The sequence below is a fragment of the Uloborus diversus genome, chromosome 5, assembly GCF_026930045.1.
Source record: "Uloborus diversus isolate 005 chromosome 5, Udiv.v.3.1, whole genome shotgun sequence".
Lineage (NCBI taxonomy): Eukaryota > Metazoa > Arthropoda > Arachnida > Araneae > Uloboridae > Uloborus > Uloborus diversus.
Window position 1 is genome coordinate 151,545,389 of NC_072735.1, and position 24,139 is coordinate 151,569,527.

General features: G+C 32.7%; 1 protein-coding gene across 1 annotated transcript in view; it reads left to right on the top strand.

Annotated features, from left to right (window-relative positions):
• The window catches only part of LOC129222431 (uncharacterized), a 41,450-nt gene that overhangs the window by 12,227 nt on the left and 5,084 nt on the right, over positions 1–24,139 (top strand). Inside the window, 15 exon segments of the mRNA XM_054856946.1 lie at positions 917–1,186; positions 2,402–2,710; positions 5,912–6,166; positions 7,395–7,609; positions 7,611–7,831; positions 7,833–8,021; positions 9,272–9,435; positions 10,641–10,819; positions 16,291–16,439; positions 16,538–16,683; positions 17,612–17,705; positions 19,064–19,211; positions 22,261–22,365; positions 22,367–22,472; positions 23,439–23,572. Of these exon segments, the coding sequence (XP_054712921.1) occupies positions 917–1,186; positions 2,402–2,710; positions 5,912–6,166; positions 7,395–7,609; positions 7,611–7,831; positions 7,833–8,021; positions 9,272–9,435; positions 10,641–10,819; positions 16,291–16,439; positions 16,538–16,683; positions 17,612–17,705; positions 19,064–19,211; positions 22,261–22,365; positions 22,367–22,472; positions 23,439–23,572 (2,684 nt within the window).

The following is a 24,139-nucleotide window of genomic DNA, read 5'->3' on the forward strand; positions in this document are numbered from 1 at the left end:
AGTATATGAGGCTTATAATTAATTATTGCTTCGTTAATAATGACTTAAATTGGGCATTCGGAATATATAGAGAAATGGTGACATTTTTGTCTTCAGATACTCACTTGAACATTCAACAATTCAGGAGATTACCCTATTCTTATATTTTTATTTCGTAAAATATTTTAAAAATTCATCACGAAGTTAAATATTTGTTGCAATTTGAATGAAAACGTATAGCAAAAAAACTATTTGCTCTTCAAATGCTTGATGTCAAAGGTACTCGAGTTTCTAATCATGCTCAACATAAAAGTTCAAGAACACGCACTATATGTGGTTCAAAAAGTTGTAATTCTGAATGAGTTATCAAATTTATTCAGATTTGTTAGCTTAACAGGATTTGATAACATCTTGAGCAAAATACAAGTCTAACTTATTGATACAGAAGCGTGAATAATTAATCACTAAATTTGTGCTCATTTTGCTATTACTATATGATCACGTCCCGCATAATGACCTTATAACCCGCATTAATGGTCTCTTAAAACATGTGAATACAATTATACTGAACATTTGCGCTGTACCATGTCAAATTTCGTATATCGAGAGTCTCAACCAGAGTCTCAAACCAGACATTCTAAATTAAGCAGAAGCCATTGTTTAAAGTTTTTTTAACTCTAAGCAGATTTTGAAAGTAGGAAAAATTACTGCTTCAAAAGGGATGTGGGAATTTGAAATATTTTACCGGAAGCAATTGTTACTTGCAATGCGGTAAATAGTTTTAAGGGCATCTTGATGTTTATTGGGGAGTGATATATTGATTAGCATCTGTCTAGCTGAGTCCAGAGTTTGTAGCTCGTAGTCACATTTGTGTTTGTAAAACTATAACTACTTCTTATTACGTTCTAAATGTTTAGAACCAATTTTCTCTATTTAGCATCCCGACTGACTAATGACTGCCCAAATCGACTTTACATGATCAAAAGAACTCCCGGCTACTGTTTCGAAAGTCACACCGACCAAGAAGTCTTTGCAACGAATCGAACAGAATGCGAGGAAAAATGCGTCAATGATCCAGAGTGCCTATCAGCCTGTTTCGACCGAGGTGGCCAGAAGTGTAGGCTCAGTCGAAGCACCAAGGCGATGAATCCTACAGGTTTCCTCAGTGATTCGAACAGTGACTACGTCGAGAATATGTGCCTTTCAGGTAAAGTCAATCACAGAAAAAAATTTGAAAATTGTAAAAAACCCATAATTTTTTTCTGTAAGGCTGAAGTAAAAATCCTTCAGCATTAAAATCCTTATGCCATAAAAACTTTGCTGCAGTTAATTAAATTTAAGGAAAATTCCAGGATTATTCAATATAAAGATGAAACGTACTAACTGCTTGGTTCTGACATGCGGATGTACTGTGAGTGTACAGTACACCGTACACCCTAAGGATAGCATGCAGTGCGAAATAATTTAACAGTTTAAATTTAAATATTTTGAAGGCTTTAAATTTATCCATAATTTTTATATAAAATTCTTCTATTTTTAAGTACATTTAACCACTAAAATGTGCCAGAGTTATCATTTTCAGCAGTAACTAGACAAAACTATTAAATATATTTTGCTTTTTGGTGAGAAACATGAAAATTTGTTCATTTGTTATTAAGGTTTTTCGTGATGTTTCGAATTTCATTTCCTTTAATCGCTATAACCACTTAAAAATCAGGTATCTTAACCCACCTAGTATGCATTAAGATTGAATAATGTAAAAAGGTATAATTTTCCCAGTATATTTAGAATACATTTTAAGCTCACGGAATCATTAAATATATTTGCATGTGCTGAACTTTTGAGCAAACTAATATTTATTAAATATGCAACAACTGCATCAAATGAACCTCATAATTTGATGCTAACTACCAATGTAGGCTGCAGAATCAAATGACTTCGCATAAATTTGAGTTCGTCCTCCAATTTTCAATGAAAATACAAGATGGACGAAAATTAACTTTCTAAGCACAAACTACTGTAATGCTTGTGTTCTTTATAACATATTTGTTTCAAAAATTGTCAATTCATTTGTCGGGCTATGAAGATTTTGGGTTATGGTTCAAATTTTATTACCTTCAATCACTATAACCACTTAAATCAGGTATCCTAAACCACCTATATGCAGTTTCAAAATTTCAAAACTGTTTTTGTCTGTCAACTATTATGCCAGCTAGCCGAAAGTATGACGAGATTTCGAATGCCATCAAAAAGTTTCACAACTGAATGCCTCCCGAGTTACATAAATAAACAACAACAATCTTAATAATCTCTGCTAAAAACATTAGGAATTAAAACAGTGAATCTAACACTTCACGTAACTCAAAAATAACTGACAAGAGCATTTCTATGTGCAATCTCTCATTTTTTTCCCCATTCTTAGAAGCCCAAGCTTGTCCTAACAGAGCTCATATTATGGAAAGTGGTAAACGCCCAAGTGGAGCCATAGAGTTGGAAACAATTTACACTCAGCATTTCCAGAGCTGTTCAGACATTTGCTCCCAAAGTTTGGAAACCAGAGGTTATTTGTGTACAGCCTTTTACCACGAAGAAGATACCTGGCTTTGCACAACCTACATGTACTACCCTGATGCTGCTGATTCCGGAGAAATGTCCACCGGACATGAGACCACAACGTTAGTTCCTGGTAAAGGAGACTTTTACAGAATACTCTGTGGAAATGCTGACCGAGGTAAGATGACTACTTCCGCGATGCATTCTTTCGGAATTAGTTTATCGCTGCTAAGCTATAAGTACTAATTTCCTGTAAGGAACTGATATTCAAATGAAAGTGAGGCATACAATTGAATTTAAACATATTTTAGACAATTTTAAGCTTGCTTAAGTGTTCTAAAACAGCAATTTGCATTTCACCAGAGCATATACAAATTTCATTGTTCTCATACGATGTCCAAAACACGAATGCTAGCGTGAACCATAAATAGAGCGGAGTTTCTGTTTAGCCAATGCTGCTACTGCTGCTTCTAATACGTGTTACTTTTTGCAGAGATTTAAGTAACACAAAAGAAGAAAATAAAGGCCGAGTTTCTAGCTATTCATTTAGGTTTATGTAACCGTTCAAATTCATATTTTGTCTGTAAAATGTATTATCTGTTGAATGATAATTCGTTTCTAATCCATTTGTCGATTCGTTGTCAATAAAACGTTAAGAATAAGTTTCTTTAAAGTAAAAACTTAAATACTGCAAAAGAAAACTTTAGTCTCAGATCATTTTTAATTTTTAAACTTAGCCTAGTTTGTGTGGCTCTTTAAACATGCTACACATGATCGAATTTTACAATGAAGATGGGAAAGATATTAATTTTGAACTAGCTTTTAGGCAAAAGCGAAAATATTTTTGTTGTATGTTAAAATATTCGGCTAACATTTTAGATCTTAAGTTTAACATATAATAAAGTGGGATTATTCCAACAATGCACTTCTCTTTTTATTACCTGGAAAAATGCGCCGTTTTACAAAAGAAAAAAAAAACTTTTTCTTGAATTAGATATTGGACGCGTAAAAACTTTTAAATTCGGCTTATTGCATCCTATTGCAATTTTAAGATCTTTCAAAAATGATATTCAAAGGAATACAGTTATAATTTTAAATTCAAAAGAAGTTTAAACTCAGAATGCAAATTATCAATCAAATAACAATACCATTTATCAATCGATAAATTAAATACAATGCTAAGTAAAAATATCCGTTGGGTCAAACTTTACTGAAGGCTTGCATATTACGTAATTCATTTCTATAACGTTCAAGTTCTCCAGATATATTAGAAAACATTTCAGTTGTGCTAAAATCATGTATTGTAAAAATAAATTTTAAAGACTACTCAAATAAAGATAGAAAGCATTTAAGATAAAATAAATCTGATAAAAAAAATTAATTAATTATACGAGATGTCTAATTATGAAATCAGTATAAAAAAAACAGCTTAGAAAATTTTAAAGTATGTTATCCCAACCTTCATTGGTAGAAGTATTTATTGTGTGTTTCATATTTTTTCTAATACCTTTTTCTTTCCTTAACTGAATGTTAATAATAACGCCTTCATATTTTTCAATTTAAGTGTTTGCTCTAAGAATAAAAAATGTTTTTACTAATCTTGAAATTAAGTGTTTTTTACTAGTTTTTACATGTTGAACCAAATAATTTGTTTATGTTTGTTAAAACAACTATTCTCAAGCCAAATAAAACCAAACGTAAATGTTTGGTTTATTGAGCAGTCGTACTGCCAAACAATATTATTTTAATTAGCTTTAAATTATCGTGTATGTATTTCTTTGAAACATCTTGTTGATCAACTCGAATGCAAAATTGAGTTGGTTATAGATATATATTTTTAAAAAATCGAACTTTTGAAAATATTTGCACATATAAGTTATAAAAGAAAAGATGCGTAGTACTTTTTTCAAAAAAATTTCGTAATGAATTGAAATTTCTTAATTTGTTAGCACACAATTTGTACACGTACTTAGCATCTTGAATTGTTTTAAAAAATCCATTTATACTTTGAAAGTCGCACAGTTTTTTTTTTTTTTTTGAAAATGTTATGATATTTAGAAGAATACACTCAGTAAATGTGATGTTAATCTTCTTGCAATTTAAAATAGTACTCTGGAAAAAAGTATGGCGCTGTCGGGTTTGAAATAGCTTGATTTCATTTCATAGTTAAAATAATAATGTCGCAGAATTTTTAATATCGGAAGTCTTCGTTATGTGCTTTTCGAAAAGTTTTGCTGTTCTTAAGCCATCTATCTGTCTAGAGATGTTTTCTCTGAAAAAATACCACGAAACTAAATTTTTCTATGTAGGAATTTTAAGAAGAATGAGTCAGATTCGGGAGTCGAAAGTGTAAAGTTCTAAGGAATTCGGGGTCGGACATTTTCCCAGAAAGTGCGCAGCTCTGCCAGTGCTTGTGGAATCGAAGTCAGAGTCGAACTGATTTTGGGGTAAATAAGCCGGAGTCAGAGTTTGAAGGTTCTAAAATTTCTGACTTCGATCATTTTCCATCCAACTCCGCAGCCTGTGTAGGTCGCAGAATAAGCAGCTCTTCTAAAAAAAAAATCATATGTATATGTACCCCGCATGTCTTAAAATGAATTGAGTCTTCAAACTTCAATGTTTCCGGTACTCTTTTATAGAGCGTAAAAATTACGACTTTTAGCTTTTATCCACATCAAAAATGGACTTCTTTTCTTATAAAAATCGTTAAGTTCCGAAGAAAATTATTTGTTAGAATTAAAGTGGACATTTTTTGCGCACCAAGAAAAGGAATCAAATGTACTTAAAGCCTTTGTCGATGAATTTTGACTCTTTAAATGAAATGAGGATGTTCCTTTCAGTCAAAAATATATTACTTTTAGTGACTGAAATTGGTTGAATAAGCGAAAATAATAACATGAACCCAGAAAATTCTTTTATTTCCTCAACATTTAATTTTTAGTTAATTTTTTTAAATGTCTGATTTTTAAACAAAAATTTTTCATCTTGTGACGTCACAAGTGATGAAAGCTATCTTAAATCGGAGTGCATGGTTGTCTTTTTTGGAAAGATATCGCCTTTTAGTGATTTTTTTTTCACAGCAAGCAATTTATTAGCAGAACAAGAATTGTTAGTTAAATAAAATATCCATTTAGCGAAGTTTGGCGGTGCCCTGAAACATTTTGGTAGCACTAGCGATTTGCTCACTTTTGACGTAGGCAGCGAAAATGAAAACAACGGCTGAATGTCGTTTAAGATTTTTTTAAGAGAGAAAATAAGTCAAAATTGAGAAAAAAAGTAACTTTCCCCATGTCTTTGACCATGCTCTTTCAAAAAAAAAAAAAAATGGAAAAATGGGGAAACAACCCAATTCTGATCCATGCGTCTGATCTTTCACCAGACGCTTACATCAACAACGCCACTGTCGAGTGCTTCCGTAGAAAACGACTAGACGTTGCTCACCAGGTCGAAGTGAAAGTCTATTCCTTCCAAGAATGCCTTGACGAGTGCATGCGACGCTATAACCGTGACTGCCAGTCGGTCGAGTACAGTTCGCGATTTCAGTCCTGCCGATTCAGCAGCCAATCTAGTGGAGCCTCCAACAAGCCGAATCTCGTAGACGACGAATCCTACGATTACTATGAGTTCAAATGGAGTAAGTACCCGACTGTCATCTACCGGGATCAAATCGGTGGCGGGTGCAACTGCAGCAGCGTTTTCGTGCCTGTAGCTTGCTTGCTCAATTACGGGTGGAAATATTAGGAATGTTGAAGGTTTTCAACTTTTTCCTAAGATTTCTGAAAACGGTACAGTAACTGAGGGAAAACTCAGCTTTTAAAGTTAATCAAGCACTATTCCGTTTGCACCACTCTTTAAACTGGTGATGGTGAAATAAGATGTGTTCTTGCTCTTTTTTTTATATCAATATTATGTATTTTTCGAAATGCTTGAAATCTGGCTTTATGGTGAAGGTTCCTGGCTTGCATTTCTACCTGGTGAAGGTTGGGTACATTAAAAAAGATGTATTTATGGTGAAGGAAGCCATCTTGCCAAAAAAAAAAAATTACAGCACCTCGTATCCAAACACTAATGAAATAAATGTTTTAACTAGTATTTGTATACGATTTAAAGTTTTTCTATGTAGTATGTACAAGAAGCGTAAAAACAACTATTTTAGTACAAAGAGCAACACCTTACCAAAATGCAGATTGTAGCATGATTAAATTGAAATCAAACAGATCACAGCAGGGTGGTAGTGATGCTCATTGTTTATTTAAACAACTGACTGCACTTCAAAATTTTAAATTTTCCCACAAAATCAAACATCAAACACCAAAGCATACATAAACAATTATATAAAATACTAATAAGACAGCGTCTGTTATAGAAAAAAATTACTTTCAATTTAAAATATTTACCTCTTTTGAATCAGTGTCGACTTAAAGTTTCAAGTGGAAGTCAAGTTCTTTCCAAGGAAAAAAAAAATCTAAAAAGAAAAATATTATATGAAGATAAAGGATGTTAGGTACCATAACTTTTTTCTGTTAAATAGCATAATGCTGAGCACTGAATATTATTGCTATAAATCAGTCTCACACAATTAAGGTGCAGTATAGTCTCATACAGAATGATTTAAGAATTTCACTTTTCTTTTAAAACTTTCTACTGAAGTCATATAAGTTTATGACAAGATTTTGCACATTAAGCAACGGTCACTATGGAAGTTCTTTTCAGTTATACTTAGATTTGCTTTTTTAAATAAACATTTTTATAAGTACAATAAATGTGATATTCTATTTAAAAAAATATTTCAGGTATTAACACAATTAAGTTATTATGTGACATAATAATAGTGTGACTTAATAAAGTGTCCTTTTTTACAGTCAGAGGAAGTGGAAACAGAGGACACAGTTTCATCCACAGACCCGGTTATGGTCCAACTGCTGGTGCTCCCGGATTTGGACCTTCCAGATGGGGTATAGGTGGACCAGTAGCAGGAGGTTCAGGTGGAAATCCTTCTATTTCTCAGGCATGGCCTTCTGGTCCATGGAGCGGACAAGGATGGAACCAGAACCCTCACCACCAAGGCCCAGTGAATTTTTCCAGCCTATCCCCCAGCAGTTATGCCACCCGCTTCTCAACCTTGGGGCTCAGGCAATGCTCATAGTTGGAGTCAAGCAGGTGGTTATCCTCCAGTAGCTCCACCTCATCAAAACCCTCACTCTGCTCCTGGTGGATTCCAAGGTGGTTATCCTGGATATCCACATGCTAATCCATTCCATGGCAATGGCATTTACCCTCCAGCTGGAATGGGTCAACAGTTCCCCTAACAACAACTACGAACTTTGCAAACCAGGAATGTATAACGGAGGCCTCTTCAGAAGGGTGGGTTACGGCACCAGACTCAGGAGTTTCTACGTTAGGAGAGTGGTCAGAACAGACAGGGAAGAAGATTGTGAAAAGGCTTGCTTAGAAGAAAGGGAATTTGTCTGCCTGTCTTTTAATTTTAGGTGAGCGCATATGATATGTATTTATAGACCATAATTCTCTGCATACAAACAAGTCAATATTTTAAGTAGGGAAAAATCTGATCATCTTCACCGTATTCCCAGCTCTCCCTCTCTCTCTGAACCTGAAGAGAATTCCAATTTTAAAAATAAAGTTACAAAAATATATATATATATATATATATATATTATATATATATATATATATATATATATATATATATATATATATATATATATATATATATATATATATATATATATATATATATATATATATATATATATATATACATAAATGTGTCTCATCGACGTTTACAAAAAAAAAAAAACTAACAAAAAGCCTACTGGGTTATCGAATTACAAAAAGGAACAATTTTGGATATCATATGAAATAATCATTATACACTAAGTACAAGCTATTTCTTCAATGCAAGTAAGAGTTTCTGAAATGACCGCTAAACAACAACTGATAAATATTTCAAAAAAATGTAGGAGGGAGAAAAGACTAAAATGAATGCTAATCTTGAATATTACATAAGAATGTAAAACCTGTTTCTAATCAAGCTAGTCTTCCTTTCTGATTTCATAATACTGTCTTTCAATTTGAAACATTAAAGCTATAAATGTATGAGGTAGGTCACGTATTCCTTGGTGTCTCTAATGCTTTCAGTAGTAAATGTATTAAACTGCATGAGCATTCATACAAGCAAAATAACCCCTCCATTAGCTCAATTTCTAGTAAGAGAAATTCTAGTACTAGATATCCAGTAATATTTTGATGAGTGATAAGTATGAAACTAAAGTCACGAACATTGAATACAATAAGAGACCTTGCTACTACGTTAATTATTTCTTTCATGCATTCTGAAATCTTATAAATTAGGTCAAAAAAGTCGAATCTTTGCCGAAAGGTTAAATTTTCTGTCAGTCTTCATATTTTTTTTCTAAGTTATGGACCTTTATATTAGAAATTATAATCTTACATTTACACTCCACAACATTATGTTTATACTTTTTTCCTATAAAACATACATTATGAAGAAAACCAAATTTGCCTTCCGCTAGTAGTTTATGTTAAACGCTGTAGATGATGTCATTTATTAAATAAATTTATCTGTAGCAGTGAAAACATTTTTTGCACAGTCCTGCTTTAGTATTTTTGTCTGTTTTTTGCAGAGGCAAAATATTAACTCTTTCCATATGCAGAAGCTTATAAATTATGCTACATCAATATCTTCGATTGTTTCTAGAAATGTAATTCCGGACAACTGTGAACTGAGCGACCAAGATACGAGACATCTTCAACTTAATAATCCAGGTCATTTCGAGCAAGATTCCCAATTTGACTTTTACGAAAGAGACGCTGCGGCAGCAAATGGAATACCTGGAGCAAGCGCCCCTAACTGCATTGATGGTGAGACCAAAACATGATAATAATTTCAATTCCGGCAAAATAATTTCATTCGCAGTTTTGAAACATAATTTCAAAAGCGTACGAAAAAAACTGAATGTGTCAATTATTTCTTATAAAATAGCTTGTCATATGGGTTGAGTGGGTTGAGAAAACAATGCCATCGACATGAAATAGATGAAATTGATAGAAATAACGCTAAAAGAGAGAAATTTGCAAATGATTACAACGAACTTCTTTTTCAGTATATAGCACGTGATCTCATCTTTTTTTTCCTAAAAATCTTTTTGATGTAAATCAGATCATATCCGTGAGTTCGTTCAATTTCCTGATTTCCAATACCAAATTAGGTCTGTTCGGCATATTCTTTCTGTTTATCCAACAATACATAGAAGATGTGCTGTTGCTCCGTTGATGCAAATCATATCACATGCATAAGTTCTTTCGATTTCCTGACCTGCAATACCAAATTCGATCTTCTCAACAAATCATTTCTGTTTTGCCAACACAACGTAGTAGATGTTGTGCTGTGACTCGTTGATGCAAAGCAGATCAGATGCATAAGTTCTTTCTATTTCCTTACCTGCAATATCAAATTAGGTCTTTTCAACAGATCATTTCTGTTTCAGCCAACACAAAGTAGAAGATGTTGCGCTGTGACTCCGCTGTTGTCACACCTGATACAAGTTGGGAATGCTTTAGTACCACCTGAGAATCTGAGTGTCTTCAAAGGTAGAGAACCCAGCAATCAATCGAACCTAAACCTCCTGTTGCCCTCGAAACTTATTCTTATGAACGAAAGAACATCCGACATTTTTCGTAGATTTCCTTTCGAACACAATTACCAAGATTCCGACGAATAACCTTACTTAGGAAACGCTTTAAAGTTTGCGAATCTTTCACGGACCGATCCCGTTCCGCGGATCATTTTTTAATAAACACTGAACTAAAGTATAAAAAATCATGTAAACCACATAGCAAAATATATTTATTTATTTTCAATTTACATTTAATCAACTTTCTGTCGTAATGTAATAAAGATAAATAACCAATTTTAAATCATAAATGAATTAATTTTGAAAGTTTTAAATACATAGGCCACACATAACGTATCTTTATTCAAAACGAAAATACAAAAATATTTAGATTCATTATTAAATCACTGCTAGATTTTAAATTTCTGGTACCTTTAATTTTTTTTCTCTTAGTGAGTCAATCGTGCAGTCCTGATGGGATAGAATTCACCATGAAAACACCAGAAGGTTTCTATGGTCGAATCTATACTTATGGTTTTTACGATTCTTGTTTTTACGATGGCAATGGTGGAACAACAAGCGTTCTAAGGATATCAAGAGGAAATGGATTTCCACGATGCGGTACCCAACAGGTATGTTTTTCAGTTAAATCTCATCAACTTAACCAATGAGGATGCATCGATAATCATCATTAAGCCAAATTTTCCGTCCTTAAAAATTGTGGAATATTATGAGTTACAGTGAATACAGGATGAACGATTCTAACAACAAAGAGACATTTAATATCGAAATAATTTCTAAATTAAGTGGTGGACGATTTCTGTAAATTATCTTTTTCTATTCTATAAGAAGACTTTTTTTGTACTCAAATATATTATTTCTTGCTAAAAAAAACTGACCTCTTATTTCTTGTTTCATTTGCCATTTATATTATTTGATTGATTCTCATGGTTTCTCTACATCCGAGTTCAACCAGATGCTATGATTATTGTAATGTAAAAAATACTGCACTTTTAGATGTTTTAAAACATTTTATTCATTTTTCCATTCTGTACTAATTGTTTTTATTTAAAACGGCTTCGTTTTTGTTTTGAAGAGTGCGGAAAATAGTTTTCTAACAAAATTACAACTAGTGACAATTTTGTTTTATTTCACATAGAAAATAATAGTTATAAGCAATGAACAAGTATAAATTTTGAATATTATCGCTTTTATTTATTCCTTTTTTTTTTTTTTTTTTTTTTTGAAATTGTTAATCTCATGAATATGACCGAATGAATTTCAATAAACATTTTTTGTCCTTCACCATTATCCTGCTTACCAAAATGTTAGCAAAGGTTAATTCAAATTTTCTTTTTTAAGTCCACTTTCTTTTTCAATAAAATGAAGATGCGAAATAAATACCATGATTATTTTAATGCGTTTGGATAATTCTTACTTCTTCGAATGTTTAATAACTTAATTGAAATTCTTTTTTCTTTATATCTGAATTGTTCGAAGATTTTTGAATCGATTTTGTTCGATTTTGCAATTTTGATGTAAAAATTGTTTATAAAAAGTAAGAAGTAAAAATTACAAAAGTATGTGTTAGTAAAGTCACAATTAATTTTATCGTTTTTTTTTTTCGGTGCAAGAGCGTGCGTAGGTTATAAGGTTATACTGCGTTAAACGATTGTTAGAACGTCGAAAAAAGTATCAAAAAGACTTCTAGAATTTTGAAAAGTTTTACAAAAACGAACACAAGTATGAATATTTGAATTTCGCGCAGCAAACCAATAAATAAAATTAAAACATTTTTTGAGCAAGATAAATTTTAAACCAAAGACCAAACGAAAACAAATGGGCAGCTCAAAGGTAAAGAAATTTGAAAATCCGTCTCTCTTTAAAATGCAAAACATTTATAAAATTCTAATAATTTGACTTCGAAACGAAATTAAAATTATTTCTCAGAATAACACAGAAAAAAGCACATAAACAAATGAAAAACGGAATGCGGAACAAACAGAAGCAAGATGGCTTTAGCAAATGAATGTCGGAAAAAAAAAAGTGAAACCGAAAGTTCCTACACGGAAACAAAAGTGACAGAGAAACAAAAGGATGCCCTTCCCGTGGGAAACAGCAATTAGCTGGCAAAGCGTGAAAACACAAGGGCGAAATGCAAGGGCGACGCATGCTCTTGACATTCACTGGTGGTCATCGAACTATGAATGGGTAGAAAGATGAGTCGCAATTCACTTTCCCCTCTATTCTAGCAAGGGCACCCATATGGGGGGTAAGGGAGGCTTAACCCCCCCCCTCCCGTTTAAAATTAGAACTTCCTTGCTTTTAGTACTTTTTTCTTTGCAAAAATGTAAAAACATTTCTTCTTCAGCCATTAATTATTAATTTATCAAAAATGTCAAATTTTAATATCTCTAATCTGTACTGAAATCGGTTTCTATGGGGAAAATATCCTGCTAAACCATGGGGGAAATATTTGATCCCTCCACCCCCCCCCCCCTTAAAATTTTGCGTATGGGCGCTCTTGTATTCTAGCACTTTTACAAGTAAATAAATTTCAAAAATAGTAAATGAAGAGGGGGAGGAGGGAGCACAATGAAGAATTTTCTTTCATATCTCCACTAAACTACCTCTGAGAATGTTCACTGCTTTCACTGCTCTTAAAAGTTGCTCATGTTTACAACTTCAGGAAGCTTTTCAAAATGAATAACTTTTCATCCAATAACTACACGGAACTGCCAATTATTCAATATACATAACTGGCTGTATCCGCTACGTGGTGCCCGTGCTAAGACTTTAAAATTTAAAAAAGTTCCTTGAGTTAATGAAAATTTCTTTACCCCCCCCCCCCCCCATTTTCTTGATCTAAAATGTGCACGCATATTTTAATCTAATCACTAAGCTTATTCGGTGTAGTAAAAAAATAATTTCTTCCATAATGCCGCAAAACTTCCTTTACAATGAGAACAAAATAAAAACTAGCTCATCTCGAAAAAGAAAGAGTTCTATTGAAATTCGCATTGCACAGTTGTGACAAAATAAAGCTACCCCTTCCCTGAATAAGAATAATATAATAGAAATACTTATCACAGTTGGGATAGGATAAGTATTCCCTCCCTACCCTTCTCAGATTAAATGAATTCAATTAGAACACATGTTAAATTCGAATAAAGCGAAAATCCCCCTCCTTTCCGGAGGAGAAAAAAAAAATTTACGCGAATGCAATTTTAACAACATAAAAATTCCTTCCTCCTAAAGAAAAATAACGAAAATTAAAGTATACAAAATAAAAATCCCTTCCTCTTCAAAAAAAAAAAAAACATTTTTAATGTACATTACCAATCGAACAAAATAAAAGTTCAGCTCATACTTTGAGCTTACCTTGAGCACTTGGATAATTTTCAATGGGGGGGGAGGAGGCTTTGATTTCCTCACTTACCCATATGTGTGATCACGACGGGCTCAACTTCTTCACAGACCAATATAATCATTAGGACGAAGGTTCAGTCATGCAAGACGGTATATTGAGCAAACAAACAGTAAAGTGAAAAAATAACATAAAAATATGTTTATGTTTCTACAAAACTAAACGAGCAATGCATATATTGTTATGTATCGGGAACCTAAATAACTCTTTGGTCTTAGTATCATAAATCACTTAAAGATTTCTTACTTTCATAAAAGCAAAATTACGAACGAAATCTACTGTTTAAACTCTTAACTATGGCTTCACAAACTAGGGAAAATATCTACCAACTTTGTTCGATATTAAATTCCAAACATTTGCTGCTTCTTTTCTACAAAAGAGAAATAATACCTGTATAGATCGAGGTCGCGAAATACGGAAACAAAAACTTTCTATTTTTTCTTGTTCTTTTTCCAAAACGTGAGATTCAACTGATATTATTATTAGTAAGTTGTAAAAGACGCGTGAATTATTGAGCCCCTGAACTCCTGACATTTCACTTTGTGACGAATATCCGTCTATATTACATTTCGGACGGTGGCATCAGCCGGAAAATTGCAAGGTAAAGCGGTGAACTTTTCAATAGCGGGCTTTGTGCATTTCACTGGATGAAAACATTTCCGTTTTCCGGTATAATTTCGGCTTTCTACCTTGTTTCGTCCTGTTTTCTAAAAGCTTGTTGTTATAATGGATCAGTTTTGAGTTTAATGAGTCCTTTTGTACATTTAGAAACAAATATTCTTCATCTAGTTGGACATTTTGACATTTGCTTAGCGTCAAATATTTTGATGCCTATGGTATATGTGTTTCTTTTATCAAAAAAATATTTCTGTCGTACTTTTTATTCAATTATATATATCAGCGCTAAACACAATGAAAAACGCTGCACAAAGTTTTCAAATTTACTGTTCTATAAATTGAACAAAAAGGCCATAATTCAAGTTCTGTTTGCACGGAAGTTCAAAACAAATTCCGTCAGAAGCAGGAAAACTCCTTCTTTTTTTGACTGATGCTAATATTTTAAATATGCAAGTAAGTTTTCACTACCAAAATTGCGAAAAATGCAAATTTTCACGGTTTTAATTAATTCTCAAGTCCAATAAACTATAGGGGGCGCTGCAGCCACTGTCCAGTGTCGGATGAAAAAGGCAAAACAAACACATGCCGTAACTTATAACTTGCTTTGACGCTTAGTGAATGACAGTAATTTTTCATCGTGTTTGTGGGAAACAATCTTTTCTAATCTTCTGAAATTACATCATACCATAAACTGTCAGAAGCCTGTAATTTATCCCAAAGAAAACACGTGGAATGGAATGTTTTACCTTTTTCTTTAGTATTGTTAATCACCGCAAGGTAGCGTATTCGAGCTCTGGAGTTGCGAATATTTTCAATTCTTTAAGTCCTACAAAGATGAAAATCAGTTAAGAACATTCTCAATAAAGTAATCTTTCAAATAAAAAAAAATCAACAGTTAAAGTAACAAATTGATGTGGCAAAATGACTTGGTAGTGCGAGTTTGAAGCATTTGGAATCTTAAGTTGGGATCATTGGAATGAGTTCTAATCAGCTGATTGATCAGCATTGCTCTTTTTATAATCTCAAAATTAAGTGAAACGGTTTGGGGTCTTCTTGAAAATTCCACATTGGTTAGACAACGATCTGTGATTCATTTTTTTTTATTGCTGAAGGTGAAAAACCAGCTAATTTATTCTCTAGAATGACTGAAGTGTATTGTAAAAGTTGCATGAATCATGAAAATTTTTACAAGGGGGTAGAACGATTCAAAAGTGGTCAAGAATCAGTGTCTGACATACACCGTTCTGGCCGGGCTGTTGAAGGTACGGTATATTGCGATTATCTCGAGGATCAGAGCACAATACGCAATCAATACTATTCAGATATGCTTCTGAAGAAGGTGAAGCGAGCCATGAGAGAGAAACGTTGTGGATCTCAGTGGAGAGGGTGTGATTCTCCACCAAGACCGTCCTCTCGTAGCTGAATGAATCATGAATCCAGTAGGCTGGGAGGTACTGACTCATCCCCTCATAGCCCTGACTTAGCACCCTTTGATTTCCATTTTTTGGCCCCCATTACTTGGAAATAATTCTAGGATAACGAAGATGACGAGCAATTTTTGTGAAATTGGCTTCTACACCAAGGTTCTTTGCAACCTGTATAAAAAAGCTAGTAACCCGTTGGGACAGGTGCATAAATGTTGATGGGGATTTTGTTGAAAGGAAAAAAAATCTAATTTCGTAAAATCAAATTGACCTGGAAAAAAATCCGTTTATCTCTTTAATTAATGAATGACCCTCGTATATGTAAATGTGTGGTGTGCTACTTTACTTCTTAAAATCTGTAGTTGGGGGCAAACCTAACCAGAAGATAACACAGATCCTGATTGCAACATTACGACAATGCCAGGTTAGGTTTGCCTCAACTATAGTAGTACTCATATTAGTATATAGTTTTTACCATTATTAGTGCTTATAATTGTAAGCGTCTGTCAGCAGAATGATCATTATTTGAATGGCCATAATTTTTGTAAAAATTTATTACTCTCTAATTCATAACTGAAACATAAATGGGTTAATGTTTGACCATTGTAAAATACTAATGTGATTTTGGTTTCAGTACGGAGACGTAATGACCAACATCGTAGTTGTGCAGTTCAATGATAATGTTCAAACATCAAGGGATAAAAAATACAACCTTACTTGCTACATGTCTGGTCCTGGAGAAACCGTGGTTACCTCGAGCTACATGGATACCAGAACGGATGGGTAAGATTCTACACATCTGTTTACATGCACAAGAAACATTTCCCCTGTTTAATTTTGTCTCATTCATGTTATTTTTTATTTTCTTCAAATTCTGGCAGACGTTATCCTACCCAGATTGAGCACCTTCCAGCTCAAAATATGCTAACATCAAACATCGTTTTACGGGTGCTCTACAGAGGGGCTCCAACGAATACGATAGCGGTGGGAGATTTGCTGACGTTCCGATTGGAAGCTAGAGGCCATTGTAAGTAATTCATGATTAAAGAAAGCAAATAATACATATTTATATGAATAAGATAATGTTTTTGAACATTAAACGACCATTTATCTAAGACGTAACTGCGGTAGAAAGTGAATGAATTCTTTAATAGAAGGATAAAAAAAATAAAGACATTCGCAAACAAATTCAGTAAAGAGTGTATAAACGGTGCGGTCGGTAATTAATATCATTAAGAGGACTGGGGTTTTAGCAGTGGTCCTATCTCGAAATTTCCCCAAATTATATTAATCGATGAAGCGAAAAGTCGAGGGAAAAATAATAACAAGAAAAATGAATAAATTACAGTCCAAATTGTGGTTATTTCCAAAAATCTCTTTTTTTTCAGGCCAGTTTCAATTTTACCAAAGTTGTTTAAGTAAAAGATATTATTATCATACCTTCAAAACTTCTTGATGAACAAATAAAGAGCATCAAAGTTTAATTTTACGAAAAAGTAGAATCATCAAAAATTTCTCACACTAAATGAAATGTACACCATGAAAATTTGCCATCTTTATTTCCAAAAGACAGTTAAATAAAAAGCAGCCCTACTTATAACTGACGGTATATAACTATTTTGCTGTGCAATTATCTATGTCAGGAGCCTAATGTTTGAGGCTAGATTATGGATATAAGTATAAAGTTTGGGAATGAAACCTATCAAAAACACAATACTGGCACATTTTTTACCATTTAAAAAGGAGTTTTTAAGTTTTACTAGAAAATATATTCTGGCCCTAAAAATCTGAAGTGAGGTTTCAGAAATAATAAACATTCAATTTTGTAGTAAGACGTGAAAATGTTCAACTGATTTTTTTTAAAAAAGCAAAGGAGTGGTTGTTTCAAAGCGTATAGTAAGATTTAAAATTTTCGAAGTCTAATGTTTTCTTTTTTGTTTCTTTAATTTTTCTAGATCATTACGAGTACTTCAGCGACATATTTGCGACCAACGTTATAGCAAAAGATCCCTACTCTGGCAGACAAGTCCATCTGATTGATAACCGAGGGTAAATATACGCAACAATTAGTTTATACCAAAATTGCTAATACCTAGATTTATCTTTTAATTGATGTCTCACGCCGCGTCGTTTTAGATTTATGTCATAAATGTTTTCACTTTTTTTAACAATTAGAAACAAGAAATAAAACTACTTTTTCCGGAAGTTCTTTCATCCGCATGGTCATTTTTTTAGCCTAATATCCCCATAGCACAATCATTTGTGAACTTAGTGATTTAATAACAACTGTCCTTCCTTCTACAGCTACTTATTTGTTAAATTCTTTGGTTATTGCTAAAAAAAAACAGTTGGTAAAAAAACATTTCCCACAAAATAATTTTAAATTATTGGAATATGAACAAATGGTTTTGATGCAAAGTCAACAGAAAAGAGAAATTTAAGCTTAACAGTGCTAAAGAAAATTTCCGCGTATTAGCGCTTTTGACTACCTACTACTTTCAATGAAAATAAAAGTCTTTCAAGAGAAAAAGTTAAAAGGGGGCTGTCCAGAAATGATGTCACCTTCTTCCAACTTTTTTGACCCCCCCCCTCCCCCCCCCCCCGTTTGCTACATGTCACGATATTTTTCGTTAACTTACTCTTACAAAAAAAAAAAATGCGTGGTGTCCTATTTCTTGTTATCCCCTCCCTCCCCCTTGTCACACACAGTTACAATTTCCCGAATCCCCTCCCCCCTTCAAAGCGTGACATAATTTGTGGACAACCCCAAAAGCAAAATGTGCAAGAAATTTTAAGATGATAACAAGTGCTTTCCAACCGTTATGCCTCACTGAATTTAAGCTTAATAATCTCAAACCTAGAAATCGCATTGGAAGACAATTTTCACGAAGAATTATCTTTAATTATTCTGCCATGAGATGGTAAAGTGCAGTATCTGCAAAAATGAGTTTTTGAAATATAGTCTAGCACGCTTACTGGAATATCGGTTAAAGAATATCCCGCTTAATGTAATAAATGTTCGATGTACCAAACCGATGTATTTTCTCATTTTAGTCCCGGAAAAAGGTATTTCCCGCTTATTAGAGCATTTTTAGTAAATTGTCTATTCCATAAAGCGGGATCGATTGTATTTCAAGAAAAGAGTTTCGGATTCTCCACTAAGAATAGTAAAATGTTGGAGCTTGACGTTTTTTTTTTTTTCTTCGTGCGTTGTTTTCATCGGAAACCATGTAAGCAAGTATGTACAATAAAGTAAAGTATAATACGTATATGATAAAATGCAGAAAAAAAATGAAAAAGGAAAAAAAAAATTGCTGCGCTTTACCTTTCCATGGCAGTGTTTTACTTTAACAAAAAGTATCTTCATCATTGACCAATTGTTTAAAACTTGATGAAATTTTGCTTAGATGTCCTGTCGATTTGTATGTATTCCCTGAACTGCAAAAGACACCAGATGGAGCTTTGCAAGCTGATTTTTATGCTTTCAAAATACCCGATTCCAATCTCTTAGTGTTTCAAGCAACAGTAAAAACTTGCAGAGGACCATGTGAACCAGTAAGTATATTTTTATCATTTATTACAAGAATAAACTTTTGGGCATCATATCGATAATAAAAGTTTTCATTTAAGTGCAAAATAGTTATGGACAGTTAAGAGATAAATGAAATAGAGTAAGCTAGTAAGTCTGCCAAGACCCTCAGTGAGTTCCAATATGTTTACTTCTGATAGGTACAAGTACAAGTTCATGTACGTAATGCTGTTTCTATAGGTGAAGCTTTTTTGAGGCTATTTAAAGTTTTCTTCGGTTCACAAACTTTCTGAAAACAATAAATATTAATAGTAAGCAATAGAAAGATCCGCATTTGTACCAAGAGGTAGAATTAAACGAAAATTGCGCAATAGTAAGGAAAGAATAAAAATGATTAAACTAATGACAGAAAATGAGGAAAAACCAAAAAGGATAAACAACACTTGGGTATTTCGTGAAATAATTAGATTAAAAGTGTCCGAGAGTAAATTTAAGCGTCTGTGTATCATACTTTTGTATGCTTAATTCCCTTTATGACATATTTGATTGAACATTATATTTATAAAGACCAAGTGAATAAATTATTAGAGTTTTGACCATCTCGAAAAACAGAATATTTCGGGCACAAATTTGTAGAAAGAATAATAAATGTGAGTTATTTCGACACTTAGCTAACTCTCAGACTGATTTATATCTTTTCTGAAACTGTGAAACAGGACGAGTAATTTCAATAATTCCAAACGTATGAGAAATGAGTCGTTCTTTATGAAATCCTTATTCATGATAAACATTCTTTATTTAATTTTTTTAACAAAAAAAAAAAGCTTTCAGAAGTATTCTCAAACATGTTTCTGATAATAAAATTACGTTTAATAAATTTAGGTATCAAAATTTTATGTACGAATTAAAATTTTGTAATTTTAGGTGTAAAATAAAATAGTCGGAAATGCAACAAGGTATTATTGAAACGAGATTTTTTTTTTCCATTCTAATACTTTCTGTACAAAGGGCTTTGAAAAAATTGTATTTCATTTCAATAGCAACTATTAAGGATTTAACAGCAATTTTTAGAGACTATTAGATCTAAGAAACAAGAGGATTTATTGAGGCGAGAAGGATCAAAGGGATAACCCTCCAACCAAAATCCTTTCCCTCGAACTATGAAGCCAATCTAAGTATGACTTCATGAATGTAATAATTCTTGGATGGATAATAAGACGAAGTTTATCTTAAACTACAAGAAAATATCAAATAGCTTGTTGCGTCATCCAGAGACTGCAGTTTCGCCCTCGTTTGGGATCATCGCTGTGGATTAGCTATACTGCCGTGCTAAGCACAGATGCGGTATCTGCACATTTTATCAAAATTGAGTTATTGTCACCAGGTGGTCGTTAGTAATTTAATTTACCTGAATCTCAAGTTTTTTGGCAATTTGCGAATGCGAAATATTAAAAAAAGCTTTAAGAAAAAAGTCGTAACTGCACAGTTTGCGGAGTTTGCTAAGGCAATTTGAACGTAAGTGACAAATACTAAGCCTTTAAAGTGATATCTGCGCAGTTACCACTTTTATTTAACAGCAATTTTTAGAGACTATTAGATCTAAGAAACAAGAGGATTTATTGAGGCGAGAAGGATCAAAGGGATAACCCTCCAACCAAAATCCTTTCCCTCGAACTATGAAGCCAATCTAAGTATGACTTCATGAATGTAATAATTCTTGGATGGATAATAAGACGAAGTTTATCTTAAACTACAAGAAAATATCAAATAGCTTGTTGCGTCATCCAGAGACTGCAGTTTCGCCCTCGTTTGGGATCATCGCTGTGGATTAGCTATACTGCCGTGCTAAGCACAGATGCGGTATCTGCACATTTTATCAAAATTGAGTTATTGTCACCAGGTGGTCGTTAGTAATTTAATTTACCTGAATCTCAAGTTTTTTGGCAATTTGCGAATGCGAAATATTAAAAAAAGCTTTAAGAAAAAAGTCGTAACTGCACAGTTTGCGGAGTTTGCTAAGGCAATTTGAACGTAAGTGACAAATACTAAGCCTTTAAAGTGATATCTGCGCAGTTACCACTTTTTTCCTTAGTATTTTTTGTAGATACGACTTTTATACCTTAGTAAAGCAAGCATATTTAATAATGTAGCAGTTTATTGTAACACAGAATATTAAAATTAGTTTACCGTTGAATAGTTGATAAAAACTAATGCAACTTTGCATAATTGTTAAAGTAAATATTCAGCTTTTTCTATTCAAATGTTTATTTAAAATACAATTCTAAAAAAAAAACATGTAAAATATTCATATCTAATTCTTTCGCATTTCATTCTACGGCCAGTAATATTTTTATTTAAGTATCGTCTGCTGTAAAAATTATCTTGATGCTCGGTAAAAATGAATCTAGAAAATAAAACATTACAAAAAACAAATTCTTTGAATATAAAAAACAGAAAATTGTTATGGATTACAGTTTTAACTGTCCGGAGTTTTGAAAATGGTATCTTTCAGAAGGTAGATTCTGTTAGATTTGTATTAACAAAATAAAGCGAAGCAGCTAAGTCCAAAGAAGGCAGATGTTTTCAGTAATATTTAATGATACTTTGAACACGTTTTACTATGCTATTTTTGTCGTATCTGTGCAGATACCACTAAAAATACCTAGTAATTGTCACTTACGGTAAAAATAGCTTAGTATATGAAAAGGTTTTGAAAAGAAAATTTGTCGTAACTGCATTTATTAATTTTAAATTAAGATTTTTACAAAAATACTCTCTTACGGTTTTTAGATAAGTTATTTACGAAACAACTACCGCAAGTTGAGCATTTAATTAAGTCATAAATCAAAGAAATGAGTTGTAAAACTTTAATCGTCAATTTCTCATTTTGAGCTCTACTGCAGATGCCACATCTGTGCTTAGCACGGCAGTATAAGAGTTGTGTACGGTAAATTTCTTATAGAAGTTGAGATTACCTTCAAATTGAATTCATAAAATCTCTTTTAAATTTTAAAACTATGCATTGCAAATACTGTTTTTAGCATTTCATAGAATTTGATTCGTATTTTTTACAAGGTGATCTGCAGTGATCGGGGTCGTCCTGGTTCATTCCCATCATGGGGACGCAAAAAGAGATACGTCATGAACGAAACTGCAGCCCTGTACGCAGACGATTCGGAAGAAATCACCAATGTCGTTGGAAAATGGTACTGATGAGCAAGAAGTTGTGCATGATCTACTGAAGGTCTACCTCTCCAGATCTGATATGCCTCCTGAAGCTGCAGCAGGTATTTAATTACTTTAAACAATAATAATAACTAAGTGTCAGGATAAGTGAAAAAGCGATAATAATTATACTAAAATGGATAAGGATAAGTGACAAAGCAATAATAATTGTACTAAAAAGTATAAGGATAAGTGAAAATGATTAAATTAAAATGTATAAGGATAAGTGAAAACGCAATACTAATTACATTAAAAAGGAAAAGGATAAGTGACAACGCAATAATTATTGTACTAAAAAGTATAAGGATAAGTGAAATTGATTAAATTAAAATGTATAAGGATAAGTGAAAACGCAATACTAATTAGACTAAAAAGGAAAAGGATAAGTGACAACGCAATAATTATTGTACTAAAAAGTATAAGGATAAGTGAAAATGATTAAACTAAAATGTATAAGGATAAGTGGAAACGCAATACACTAAAAAGGAAATAATAAATCCTATTCAGAGCAATTTTCAGAGCACTCTTAATTTAAACTTTATTTGTTTAAAATTCATATAAAATCATAGTTTTAAATTAAATAAAAAAGAATTTATTCGCAGAAATATAAAATTCGTTTAATTTAAATAATTCTATTTCAAGGAATGCTCGTTTACTGCCTTAAATTCGCTTTATTCTTCTCAAAGTATCAGTGGCAATAAGTGCTCTTAAATATTTTAAACCGTGTTTTTCTGCTTCAGATGGCAACTCGAATTGCCATCTGAATATCATACCATTTTTTTAAATCACAATGGATGTGAAACAAGTATTATAGATTTTATAGCTCATTGTAATCAATGTTTTCAACACAATTCTATTTCTCAAATTTAATGCTAGACTTATTTTGACTTCTCCATACCACATTTTAAGTTCCGTTTATAGTTAATTTTTCATAGAATTCAAAGCAACAATGAATAAAAATCACAAATAAATAAATTATTAACAAAGTAAATTAATAAGTAAAATGTTTGTTTGCTCTTTTTTAACAGTAACGAAAACAAGCACTGTGTGTGTCGCCCAAGCCGGATACTACACACTTGTTATACTCTCAATCGTCCTAGTATGCGCCGTTGTGGCTGTTGCTGCTGCTGCCATGTACTTTTTCAAGAAATCAAAATTAGCGGTAAGTTTTCTATTTCTGGTTTTTCTCATTGGGGGAATGGGGTTGTTTCCATCAGTCAAAAGTACTACTTTCAGTCACGGAAGTTGATAGAATGAGCAGAAAAATAATATGGAGCGAAAAAAATATTTTATTTTCAAAGCATTTAATGTTTAATTAATTTTTTTAAATGCCCGAATTTTCAAATAAGACGCGGTCTTTATAACGTCACAAATGATGTACTTTGGCGCGTACACCACTGGCGCACTGAATACTGACGCTTGCTGTCTTCCGCGTTTTCTGCTTATGATAATTCTGAAGCGAAACTATTGCTCTCTACCATTGCTATCAAACATATCGTTGCGAGTACATGTAAGTAAAGATGCGAATTAACTATTGCTCTCTGCGCTAATGGCATCGGTGAATAGCATTTCATCACTTGTGAAGCCATGTGCAGAAGTGTAAAAAATTACATTAAATCAGCGTATCGATTAAAAAGTTTTTAAAAAAAAATGAAACTTTGTCAAATTATTTAAAAAATGGTTAAAGCCTATGTTTTTAAGCGTGCTCTTTCAGAAAAAAAAAACAATT